Here is a 13,422-nt window from a genome sequence, read left to right as displayed (position 1 = left end):
GGCTAGTTTGGAAGTAAGTGGAGATAAATCACGGGAGGAAAAACCTCCCATGAATAACTAAATAACTTATTAAATGATACCTCCTCGGATTCTTCAACCTAGAAAAAAGACTGGGATCCCATGTGGATTTAAGTTTCCAAATTAGCCCTTAGGCTTCAGTGGGACTATACGTATACACTTGTTGGAGTTTTATACTGTAATCATCGTTATTCATAGAATAAAGAATAATCTTATTATCTCGTGTATATATGTTCTCATACTTTTTATGTACTATTTTGGTTACGAGAGACTAAAAGACTAAGAGACTAAAGATTTTGATCGCTGACAAACATTTCCTATTATACAAAGCAGGTTCGAAACGGCCTCCACTACGCTGTCCACGTCAGCCATCAATTTTCCAGTCGTTCGATATTTGATCAATGGTAATGGCAGCGTCTGAGCTTTTCTCGTTTTCCTTCCATATAGGGCTCTCGAATCTTCATTCCCAGCTATTCTCTCTCGCCCGCCACGCTCCACAGACATGGACATCGCCGCCCACTCCATCGCCTAATCATCCTATCGTCGTGCTCCGTCGCGCCCTGTAGGTGCTTCTCATCCGCCGCGTCCTGCAGGTGCACTGCTCGTAGTTGCCGATCCGATTTGCCGCCATTGATTCGTCGCCTCCTTTGTTTTAGGGTTCCTGTTCTTCGACCGAACGGGCTTCAAATCAAGGTTTATTCGCTATCTCCAGTTTTGTGTTTGAGTTTGCCTCAAGTAATCAATGACTTCCATCACAAATCGTTTCAAGATTTGCGTTTTTCCATCATTAATTAGTGGAATCGCATTTACAGTTTCCAGAGGTGATTGTTCCTTTGTTTTAGGGTTCTTGTTCTTCGACTGAACACGCTTCAAATCAAGGTTTATTCGCTATCTCCAATTTTGTGTTTCAGTTTGCCTCAAATAATCAATGACTTCCATCACAAATCATTTCAAGATTTGCGTCTGTTTATAGCGCTGCCTAAATAAAATGCTCAATGAACTCAGAGTCTTCTTGCCTGCTGTTTGTTGCGAGCTGCTAAAGCCTGTCAGTTGTATTACCATAGAAAATACTGCATTTATGTGGCGTCCGATCTTGCTTAACGTTTCTTGTGTTCCTAGTTACCTCGCCTCTCCATACCGAATTTCAGATAAATTAGTGCCTTGTAGTACCTTTCGTGCATCATCTGGTTCTTGTTTCGTGGTAGCACAGGGGTCCAGGAAGAGGCCAGCAGATGGAACTGTTAAAATTTGAAAAATTCTCAGCTTCAACTAATTGCATGGTTTTCTGAGATTTAGCAAAGCCTAAATGTGTATTTCAGCTGCTCATCAACTCATCAAACAACGAGACACTGAAGTTAATTTGAAAAAGGGAAAAAAGGTTCACATCATCATCTGGACAGTTTAGGCTATTCAGGGGGGAAAATTGGTAGACATTGTCTTCTCAGATTATTTTTTCCCTATATGTACAAATGGCCTTGACCATATTTTGGGTTTCATCATTCCAGAAACCCCTTTCTTAGGGTATAAGTTTTATGTGTGGGGGTTTACGGTTTAGGGTTTAATCCCCTTCTTATGTAGTGCAATTTTCAGATGCGGAAGCAGGTCTTCCTACAGCTCCTGCTTCAAAATAGCTTGCTTTATATTTTGTAGAATTCATCAGAAGAATAGGAGTATAAGCATTATGTTTTCATTAAAAGAATATGAGTGTTATCATTATGTTTTCTAGATGGGATTAATATTGTACTTGCCAATTGTTTGTATCAGCAATCTTGTCCTTTCTTGGTGATACCGGTACGCGCAAGAATTATCATCTACCCACCATCTATCCAAGGAGGTAATTACATTTTGCCTTCCCTACAAATTTGCGTACAAATCAATTTGTTCCATATGAGAATGATGGTTCTTCTGCAATGTTCTATATGTCTTCCCTACTAATTCAATTGCCTACAATATTGCAAATGGATCTTCTATCATGTTTCATATGTCTTTCCCTACTAATTCAACTGCCTACAAACTATGGCTTAGCTCACAGAGACCATCTACCATGTGTTTATTGAACATTCTACTTGCTCCCTTGACCTCTTTTGGTCATACCATAGGGTGGTTTTTGTACTGGTCCTCTTGGATCTTAAATTCCCCTCTTCTTATTACAAAGATGTGCAGCTCTCCTGCATTTTTTCGAGAGAGAAAAAATGGTTCATGACGGCTTGTGTGTATGTTATTTGCTTTCCCTGCTAATACAACTGCCTATAATTTTGCATAGAAATTAATTTGTTTAATATGCAAACAGTTCTTGCAATGACCTTAGAGAAGACTACATATTGACTTAACACCTGGAAGCACACTGTTGCTAAGTGTTGATGTATGGTGGTTGAATGCTACTTAGTATGTATTGTAGTCTAAATTCACTCTACAACTGGTATCAACTATTAGGGAAAAACAATATTATCTACTTATATTTTGGTTTCTTGCATACGCATTGTATACTCATATCATGTTTAAATTTGTTTTACATATCTGGGTACTCACACCAAATCCTTAAGCCATATATGGTCACGCGCGCCCAGGAGCGCGCTAAACACTAGTATATATCTGACAACAATTGCGTTTGTAGCTGCGCGCGTATGCATATATCAGCATAGGGCCCTGCTAAAATGCTACCAGCAGGCAGTAGCAGTAGCTAAGGCTATCCGCAGCGGTTCTCCCTAAATTTCTTCATCTATATCACTTTTTTACGTCACATTATCAACATTTCACCCCCTATTTTTTCATCTCCCGCAGCGGTTCCCCCTAAATACTCCCCCTATATCCCACTACAACTATAAAATATCATTTTCTATACATACTTTTCATCTACTATAAATTTTCATCTACTAACAATTGGAAGTGAGCACACGTGAATAGTATTTAGAGGGCAACTGCATGCACGCTAGAACGAGAGAGAGAAGCAGACCTCCCCATAGGGTGCCTGGCAGGGGGCGCCGCTGCGGTAACGCGGGCTCCCTGTAGCCACCATGCATGCTAGAGGGCTAAGGGAAGGGGGCTTCGTGCAGCAGGCGCTGCGGATAGTCTAACTCGACAGTAATTTAGATATGCGCTGACGTGTACGACGCTGCACGAACAGATGCTAGCTTCATTTGTGGTAGATGATCGAACTGAACAGAGTGCCGTCGTTAATTAAGATTCGTGTGGATACGAATGAATCGATGTTCCATTCCAGGAGAAAGGTAGCCGTCCAGGTGAGAGGGGGCGGCACAGCAGGGTACCTAGGATCTGATCCAAGTGGTGGCGGAATAAACAACAGTGCCGGCACTTCCACGGAAGCGATCGACATCCCTTCCAGCTGCTAATTAACTGCGCCGGCGCTAATGAGTGGTACGGTGCAGCAAATTATTCTACTATGCGCGGGTTGTTCGATCGATGCATCGTTCTAAACGTAACTGTCAGCGGTGCAGCTCGTAGTTAGTTATCCTCTCAGCACCAAATTAAGCTAACCTATGCACATCAAAAAGGAGACATTTGGCGACACTCGGTTCCTTTTCTGTTGGTTCACAAATTATACAAATTAAGGCAGCACACACAAAACGACGGCGTACGTACGTACTATGTGGGTGGTTCCTAAGATAGGACAAGGTCCCAATTAAACTGTTGGCCAGAAGGGAGACTTAATTACAAGCAATATAAGAGTCGATCGTCCAGCCTTGTGAACTCTAATTAAAGACAGAACTTTGCGTAAACGAACTCAGGCGGTAATTAAGCTGGTCCTCATCCCACTCCCCCGGCCTTTCGGCATACGCAGCTCCTCCTAGATAACCCAAATTAAACCGTGCACACATACGTACGGCCGCGCCATGTGATCTCCGAACTATAGCTACACATGTGCTTCCTTCTCATTGGTATATAAATAAACAAACACGGGCACTACGTTCCCAGTGCCTGATGATTGAACGGGTCGTACCGTCAAATTTGTTGCGAGTCCGCGAAAGCCCAGTCCAGCTCGTAGCATGCCGCATGCGCTAAAACAACTGAGAACGAGAACAAAACCGTATGCGACGACGACTTCCGCGGGACGCACAAGCGAGTCAGTGGTTCGTTCCATGCCCATGCCCAGGGTCAATGCGCGTGGGGCCCGACCCACCGACCACGATCTCGTCCCCGCCACACACAACGGCGTCGTCCTCCTTTTTATTTTCCTCTTCCCCCCGGCGAGCAGCAAAAAATCGGCCCCCGCCTTTTTTGGCCCGGTGCTCGCGAGCACGCGACCTTTATAAACGCGCGAGCCCCGCCTCCTCCGAATCAGAACCGCGCGCCCCATTGGCTGGCGCACGCACGACCGGTCGGTCGCCCGCCCGCTCCCCGCTTCCTTGGCGAAGCCGCTGCCTCGCTCCCGGTTTTCCCACGCGCGGCTTCAAGCTCCTCGGTGCAGTTCGCAGCGGGCGGCCGGGCGGGACAGCACGACACTCCACATAGACACACACACACACACAGAGATTGCAGCTCGGCACGTTGGAAGAGGGCAGGGATGGAGCCGGTGGGCGGGGACGGCGGTGGCGGCCGCGGCCGCGGCCGCGGGAGGAGCTGGAAGGGGAAGGGCGTGAGCTCGGGCTCCGCCGCGGGGAGGCAGCTGGCGCCAGTTTTAGAAGACGCGCCGGCGGCCGCATTGCTCCGGCCCCTGAAGAAGATCCGCAGCCCGGACCGCCGCCTCAACCGCTCCCTGTCCTCGCTCTCGCCGGCTCCTCCTTCCCCTGACTCGTCCTCTGCTTTCAACCCCACGCCGCTGCCATCGGCCCGACAAATATTTCTTGCTCCGGAGGCGTCGACAGCCGGATCGCCACGGCTCCTGCCGCTACTGCAGTACTCCAGCGAGTTCCAGCGCCCTATGACGCCGCCGCCGCCGGATCAGCAGCAGCTCCAGCAGATGATCTCGTTCGGAAGCAGCCAGCAGCCGCGCCAAGAGTTCGTGGCGGCGGCGGCGGCGACTCCTCTGTTCCCGCCGCAGCTCGTGGCGCCGGAGGTGCAGCAGCAAATGCTGCTGCGCTACTGGAGCGAGGCGCTGAACCTGAGCCCCCGCGGGTTCCGCGGCGGGGCCGTGCCACTGCCGCCGGCGCGGCTGTACCAGCAGCTGCTGCTGCGCGCGTCGTCGGGGCCGCCCAAGCTCTACCGCGGCGTGCGGCAGCGCCACTGGGGGAAGTGGGTGGCGGAGATCCGCCTCCCGCGGAACCGCACGCGCCTGTGGCTCGGCACCTTCGACACGGCCGAGGACGCGGCCATGGCGTACGACCGCGAGGCATTCAAGCTCCGCGGCGACAACGCCAGGCTCAACTTCCCCGACCTGTTCCTCGGCAAGGGCCGCGTCGGCGGGAGCGGACGCACCAGCGCGGCGGCCTCGTGCTCCTCGTCTGCTCCGCCGACGCCGGACGACAGCCACATGAAGCAAGCTGCTCAGCAGCAGCAGCGTGTGCGTGACGGTGAGCAGCCGTGCAGCGGCGAAGCGAAGCCTCTGCTCCCGGAAACGGAAACAGAGCGGGCAGACAACTCGGAACCCAAACCGAATCCTGAGCTCCAGTCGGCCGATCACCAAGGCGACGGCACCACGGCCATGTTTCAGCCTTCGGGCGGCGTGTGGGGTCCGGCCGACGAGGCGTGGTTCAGCGCCTGGGGCCCTGGCAGCTCCGTGTGGGACTACGACATGGACAACGCCCACGGCCTCTTCCTCCAGTCTCGCTTCGCCAGTGAGGCGACCAGCATGGACTACGTGCCCAGCACGCCGGAAGTCCCGGCAGTAGGGACCGCCGTGGCCTCCCTTTCTCCTCCTCCTCCTCCTCCCCGCAGTCCAACCTACATGAAGGAGAAGGACTGAGCATCGCACACGATCTTCACGAGCAGGAAGTATCCAGGATGCGCACAGGTTGCAGGTTTTAAGAGTCAGCATGTGGGCATCTCGCATTAGGATCACCATTCACAAAGCAGGAGCACCTTAAGGAGTAAGGACCATCATTTTATCTGGACCTTTCCCTCTGACCGCTTTCTTCTCCTGATAATTAAAAACGCCATAAGGAATCCCCAGCTGGTTTTCTGAGTCTGGGACAAGGATGGGCTCTATTTCAACCCCCCATCCTTGCTGATATTTCCATGACAATTTCATGGTTCCAACATGATCTTTAGGTATTCCTAGCATGTTTCCTTGCCGCATGGTTTGTAGCGGCATGGCATGCATGAAGTAGCGTTCTGTCTCTAGGGATCCCTAAAGGCTTGGGAGAGGAGACGGGTTTTATGCTCTCCTCTGCTCTCTTCTTTAGTTGTGGTTTTATGTTTTGTCCACGTATACTGCGTTGTACTAGTACTATGGTACAATGAGCGTCAATGTGTTCCTATGTTTATGCGCCTTGCATTTGGAATATATACGTCGTATTTCATTAGCAAAGCTACTACCTTTTATGTAGTGTCAGTATCATGTTTAATGATTTCACAATGGTCGTGCTGAGCCGACTTTTCGATATTGCGTTGCGATCGAGGAAGGACACTTGGCACCTCTCAAAGGCCGGCACCTCTCAAAGGCCGGCAAGCACGGCTCCGGCCATCACCATACGATGATGATGCTGTGATCTTCACCAACCCAATTAAAAATGGCACCAACTGTATCGTAGAAATCATGAGAGCCTTCGGTGCTGCCACTTGGGTAAGGTAAGGATAAACATGGACAAAAGGCTCGGTAGCCACCGTAGGATGTGCAGGGGTTAACATGGATGAGGTCCTCAGGGATTTCACAAGGCATGAGAGTTGGCTTTGATCCAATATACCTAGAACTGCTCTTGATGCTAGGAAGATTAAGAATGGTGCACTTGCAATACATACAAGACAGAGCAAAAGAAAAAATTGTAGCTAATTGATAAGAATGGTGCACTTGCAATATACCTAGAACTGCTCTTGATATATGATGACGATCAATTCATCAATACTATATGATAAAAAATATTGTATAATGTTATCAAGTTTAAACACTCGACATGGAATAAGAATTCTAAATCTTTATGAATTATCTTAGTTCATGAGTCCATTTTCTAGCTAATTGATATATTAAACTAAAGTTGTGACGCAAGAACAATATCAAAATAATCACTACATGACGGTTCACTTACAGCGACCTACGGTTGGTTGCTAAAACGACCTTCAGCGACCTACGGACGACCCATAAGGATGGTCGCTGTAAGTGCCGTCGCTAAAGGCTTTAGCGACCGACATCTTTTTAGCGACCGACCATCCGTTGCTAATATTGTATATTTAGCGACCAACCGTGAGTTGTTGTACTATAGATTTAGCAACCAACCGTAAGTCGTCATACTATACATTTAGCAACCAACAGAAAGTCGTCCTTTTTACAGTTGTTATTAATAATAATATACATTTAATTAAGCACCACAAATCACAGATTTTTATACACAAATCATAAAGACATACACAGTTAATCAGTATACCACAGTCATAGATCCATCACATAAACACAAAAGCACCACAATTATGTATTCACAAAAGCATCACAATTATAATATCATTCACAACTAGATCATTCACAATTATAATATCATCCACTAGACGGTGTTGCAGCCTTATGCACCAAGGGAACGAGCGTGAGGTCCGGTCGGGGTGCTACGTGGGCGGCGAGTACGAACTCCGGTGAGTCTCCACGGACTTCGACGACGACGGTGAGCTCCGGTGGCAAGGGAGAGAACGAGAAAGGAGTGAGAGAGGGGCGAGCTCGGTTGTGGGAGGGAAAAGAGAGGAACTCGGCGTCCAATTTATAGAGGATGGGAGGGAAGGGGAGAGGTCGGCCGGGGAGGGAGAGGGGCGGCCGGAGTGCTTCATGGCGGTCATGAATGCGTTCATGGAGGAGAGGGAGTGTTGACACCTTTTTGGGACGCCAATTACTCAATACGAACCAGCGGCAGTACTCTCTGCACAGGGGCGGACGGTCCACGGCCAGGAGCCGGACGGTCCGCGACCTGGTGCGAGGCTAGGGTTTCCTGCCTGACGGCCAGACGGTCCGCGCCCTAGGGCCGGACGGGCCATGCGTGCGCAGGGGCGGCAGAAGATCACCAGCGGTGCCTGGATCTCGCTCCCGAGAGGGACCCCGTCGGGGAGGAGAGATCCTAGGAGTTATCTAGGCTCGGGCAGGCCGACTGTAACACCCCTGGTGTTACTGTTACTAAAACTTGAGCATAACATCATAAGCATGGGCATATCATGTGTTTGTCAGACCTAGAATGCATTCACTAGGCAAAAATTTCAAACAAGTTGTATTGATATGACATTTTGTGAATAAAACCCTAGAGTAGGGTACTCAACCCTAGATTGGGTTTAATAGAGCAAACAAGGCTTAAATAAGAGAAAACTTCAAAACTCAATTGAAATAGTCATAAAGTGTCACCATGGATTAACTTAAGTGGTATTCAAACCCTAGGAATATCAAAAACCCTAATTGGAACCATGGAAAGCCCTAGACTTAAACCCTAGGGGGCTAAGTGCAAAATTAGTGCACTTTTGGACTAAAGTGCAAAAACTATGAAGTTAAGGTGCCTTAAGTAATATGGTTCACAAATATGTGAATTTGCAAGTAAAACCTTGAGATTTGGACTTAATTGCAAAAGAGCCACACTTGAACTATATGGGCTAAGTCTGAAATCTGTGGCATTGGCTCAACTTTGGAGCCCTATATGTGCCAAGTTATAAAGTTTTTGCCCTAGGTCACCACATCAATTCTGTAGAGCTATTATAGGAGAATAACTTTGATGCACACAGTCTCTTTAGTTGTTATACAAAAATTAAAGAAATTGTTGCCCAAAGTTGCTCTATCAGACTGGTATTGAACAACTGAATCTGAGATCGGATTTGAGCTAAATCCAGTGGGAATTCGACTAGGACTGCTATAACAAAGATGAAGATGATCTATAGGTCTACAACTTTGGTGCAGAAGGATGATGATGTTGCCATGGAAAATTTGGAGAAAACCTGCCCTAAACCTCGGCTGTCAGGCTAACTGAAAAAGCTTCCAATGGTATAGTACCAAAATATCAACAGAAGCAGATCCCCCTCGCCGCCGGCGACCTCGCGCGTAGATTCGCGTCGATGAGGTGATTCGTGCCCACTAAAGCCCGGATAACGCCATAGGGTAAAAAGATCGTCACCGTTGTTGGGCTATGGGCACTAATCCGGCTAGCCGTCGTGCTCCTTTCTGCTTTGCGGCCGGTCCGGATAAGTCACCGGAGTTGGCAGCCCGTCGACCGAACGCCACGTGCCTCAGCAATTACCACGTCGCAATCACCAGTGTTATGCACGTCCGATGATCACCGGGGAGGCCGCCACGGTGAAGGCCACGAATCACCATGCCCGTGACTCATTTCTTCTCTGACCGCCACCGCGCTCAATCCAAATTCACTAGCCACCGCTTAGCAATCCTATAAATTGATGGTCGGGTCTGTTGCGCCATGTTATCACGAAGCCAAAGCACCCAGTCCCACCTTCAATTAGTCACTATAGCGAAAGAATTTCTTTCTTCCCCCAATTCGGTCGACTACGCCGCCGTGAACCGCCTCCTCGTGGCTAGCTGCTCCCAGGTCCGCCCTCGCTCTTGTTGCTCGTGTTTTAGCGCCCTCACGTGCTCGTGATTGTTATCCACGCAACCCAGAGAGCTTGACCTTACGTATGCAACCGGAACATCTTGATCAGTGCTCGGTGTCCGCCATCACCGTGGTCGAACACATCCTGGTCTGGATTAGTCAAATTGGAGCCTGTTCTAAGGTTGCCTCGGGTCGGTTATGCTTGCCCGACAGCTAATTTAGGTAGCCACCATTGTTCGTGGCCGGACCACGCAATGGGATGGCCAGCGGTGAACGCACCGTGGCCATGGGTTAGTTTGGAGAAGAAACACAAGTTGAAGGACCTCGGTGCATTTGTCAGTGAGACAATAAATAGTGGCGGGGGTTCTTAGCGCATTTTTCAGGTCATCGGGGGCCTTTGTGCAAACCACCAACGCGGGCGCGCGCGCACGGGCGCGTCCCCGTTTCATGTTCGGATTGGGCCGACTGGGCTGAATGAGGTCCAATACTATTCACATTTTTTTCTTTTTCTACCAGAGCTAAAACAATTCTAGAAAATTGTAGAAAAACCCTAAAAATGTAAGACCAATTTTGCTAGATTCCTAATTTTCCATAGAATTTAATAAAAATAGTTTTAGGATTTTTAATCCAAACAGGAAATTATAGAGTATTTAAAACAGCCTAAGACCTTGCTTCTGGATTTTCATAAAATAAATAATAAATCCAAAATTCACTAAATTTTTAGGATAATCTCCAAATAATATTTAGAAGCCTTGGATAGAGTTTGGTATGATTTGGCCCTTGTTTGATACTTAGAACCCAAAACCGTAGTTTCCCCCCTGCCCTATGAACTTCACTATTGACTCCGGAAACCCTAGGTTCTCGGAGAACCGTGAAGGGAAGTTGTACTCAAGACTTTAGATAACAAACTTTTATTATTTTTGCATCTTCATGAGCACTACATGAGCATTCATTACTATACTTGGCTATATTTAGAAAACAAAGAGGAAGTAGAAGTTGAAGAGACAAGGACTTCATCACCACCACCACCTGAGGAACATCAGGCAGGCAACTGTTTCTATTTTGATATCTGCGGGACCGAGCCTGATTCACCAGTAAAACAAGGCAAGCCCCGGTGCATTTGCCACCTCCTTGTTCCTTTTTAAATCTTTCTCACTTGCTTGATGCATTAGGTGATAGGAGTTGAGTGCTAAAACAATTCCTGCATTTCCTTCCTTGAATTTGATTACCTTCCTTTGAATCTCTGTTTTACAAAAGATTTTCCTATGCTTAGTCTTGCACTAGCAAAACAAAATGTTTTGTTTTTACAAAAGATGATGTTGCAAAGTGGGAGGGATGTTTTCAAAAATAAAACTTGATGGTGGATCCATCATGGCCATGTTGGGTTCAACATCGGAAAAGATGTACCTCTGCCAGGTACCAAACTTTGGGTTTGAAATGATTAAGCTGAGACCGGGCAGGTGACTTGCACAAGAAGAGAGTCTCGGTGTAGTGTCTCCGTCTAAGTCGATTAAGGATCGTGCCGATGTAGGCTTGATGATCGAGGACCCTTTAACTAGTCACATGCCTCGTCATGGGTAAGCATTGCCTCGGGCAGACTAATACCAGAATAAGATAACATGCAATGGGCGTGGAGAGATGGCGAGAGTAGCGTGTACCCTCCGTGGCAAGAGGCTGGACGGTGGTGTATCTGTGCTCTCGGTTGGCGTGAACCTGATCTGGTCTTAAGAACCCCGATGGCGAGTTGACATATGCAAGGGTTAAGTGCTACATATGTCATGTGATTGGAGATCCTCAGCTGAGTATAATCGATTCGGATCGCCGTAACTTCGCGGATACGAAGACTTGGTCACTACCCTATACGTAGAAATCCAGTGAAGATGAAGGGTTGTTAAGAAATTGGCTAGTGCAGGTCAAGTGATTGAACTATGGTAGAAAGAACTCTAGTTACAGGTAATTTTACATAACTTGACAAATAAAGCTGGATTTTTAAGGATCCACTTTTAGTAAGCATTTCTGCAAACAGAGTCATTGATTATTGATAAGCCTTACCTTGACTCCCTTAAAGCCAGCATATCCTTGAGAGTCTTTTACTTTGTCGGGTAAGTCTTACGAAAGTACACTTCGTACTCAGGGCTTTGTCCCATGTTGTTTTAGGTGAGGAAGCGACAAACTTTTGTTGCTTTTGTTCAAAGGTGGTACCCAAAGAAGAGAACCAAGACTAGAGCGGCGGGAGGGAAGGCCCTCCGTTAAAAACTTTTTACTGCTTTTGGGAGGAGTTTTTGCCTCCCATGGTTTGTAATAATAATACTCTGCACTTGTATAGTATGTTCTGGTCTATAAATATTTAACTTTGTCTTACTTTTCAATAAAAGTAAGTTATTGTAAATGCTTCCGCACTTCCGCATCTCCGATGATTTGTAATGTCTGCGTGATGGGTAAAACGCTCTTGGGAAGGTAAGGGATTCAGATACCGAGCTTGTCAAGTGATCAGGTGCACCAACAGGGTTGTCTGAGGTCCGTTGGACAAGGACAACTGTAGGTGGGCCTAATGACTTGGGAGGTTCCGTCACAGCTGGTATCGGAGTGAAGCCCATCTCTGCAGATATTATGAGACATCTTCAAAAAGAATTTTCCAAGACTTATCTAGAAAAATTCTTCCCTTCTTACCTAAGTATCTCTGAAGAGTTTATTTTAAAGACCAGATAGTAAGAGTGCAATGTATAGAAGGTGTGAATCAACTAAGGTTGATTCTGTAATTATACATGCATCATGCTAAAAACTATGCTAATAAGATTTTCCCCTCATGGAGATATGCCGCCGCGCACGAAAAGACTGCGCGCAAGTCTACCGGGCCGTTTGGCGTACCACGTCATCAACTTGCCCCACAACATGAACATAGTAGCAGTGGTAGTAACGATCTAATTGGGGATCTAGAAGCACAAGTTGATCAGCTTCGATCAGAACTCCGATACAGGAACGATCTATGGGTCGCAGATGGTGAAATGATAAATGAATTGAGGACAGAAATCCGCCACCTACAAGACCAGCTAGCGGATCAGGATCTAGCGCTCGACTGGGCTGTGAACTCTCATTCACTAGCTTGGACAAAGGAAGCTAGAGCCCGAGTCCGCATGGAAGAGCTTAGCTCAGCTATTGATAACTTGCAGGTTTATTGTAATACATTACATGAAGAAGTTCATGTTGTGTATTCACAACTACACCCGAACGTCCCTGCGGATCCTGTTAGGATGGGAGCCGGACCATCTGGAGCAGCAGGAGAAGCCCTTGGAGGAGAATTGGACCTTTTCAGGCCCCCTCCTTCAATGAATTTGGTCGACCAGTGGTCTCCTACGCCTGACAGCGAGGCTACCAAAAGCGACAAGAAGCAAGAGTAGTATAGTATAGAAGTAGTAGTAATGTGTAATAGGTATGTAATCCTGTTGTATATATGAGTCTGTAACATTACCTTTTTCAGTAATGTGAAATGGATGGTTTGTTCTGGCATATCATATTTTCAAATGTTCTTTGCCTCAGATGCCATCTAAGACTCTCACACATGATGGGGCGGGCACCTCCCGTGGGAGGGAAGCAACTCCGAATCCACCCCCAGTACCTCCAACATTAGCCGAGGCCATCGCTGCCTTGGTTAATGCCACAGCTGAAAACACCCATTTCCTGTGGGAAATGGCAGGGCAACAGATGCAGCAACAAGGCGGGCGGGCATATCCGCAAGGCCCCCGCGAAACATCATACATGGATTTCTCAGAGACACGCCCTCCATTGTTTG

The 13,422-nt window shown here is 47.5% G+C and overlaps 1 protein-coding gene and 1 non-coding gene across 3 annotated transcripts; both read left to right on the top strand.

Annotated features, from left to right (window-relative positions):
* The first annotated feature begins 448 nt into the window (after window positions 1-448).
* LOC103653830 (uncharacterized) lies at window positions 449-10,736 on the top strand. 2 transcript variants are annotated; one of them, XR_002269174.3, is made up of 4 exons: window positions 449-580; window positions 675-711; window positions 831-897; window positions 1,783-1,852. It is a non-coding gene; the product is annotated as an uncharacterized protein (transcript). The 2 variants fall into 2 exon arrangements; XR_565741.4 differs by adding an exon at window positions 10,608-10,736 and having other exon boundaries at window positions 476-711.
* On the top strand, window positions 3,102-6,396 carry LOC109939235 (ethylene-responsive transcription factor ERF053). The gene has a single exon (XM_020552642.2). It carries the CDS (start codon window positions 4,541-4,543, stop codon window positions 5,876-5,878), a length of 1,338 nt encoding a protein of 445 aa, XP_020408231.1. The 5' UTR covers window positions 3,102-4,540; the 3' UTR covers window positions 5,879-6,396.
* Window positions 10,737-13,422: the final 2,686 nt, after the last annotated feature.

The sequence above is a fragment of the Zea mays genome, chromosome 4, assembly GCF_902167145.1.
Source record: "Zea mays cultivar B73 chromosome 4, Zm-B73-REFERENCE-NAM-5.0, whole genome shotgun sequence".
Classification (NCBI taxonomy): domain Eukaryota; kingdom Viridiplantae; phylum Streptophyta; class Magnoliopsida; order Poales; family Poaceae; genus Zea; species Zea mays.
This window is presented reverse-complemented; position numbering and strand designations above follow the sequence as displayed.

Coding starts and splice junctions, on each gene's coding strand:
- LOC109939235 (XM_020552642.2), top strand. CDS start 4,541: ATGGAGCCGGTGGGCGGGGACGGCGGTGGCGGCCGCGGCCGCGGCCGC.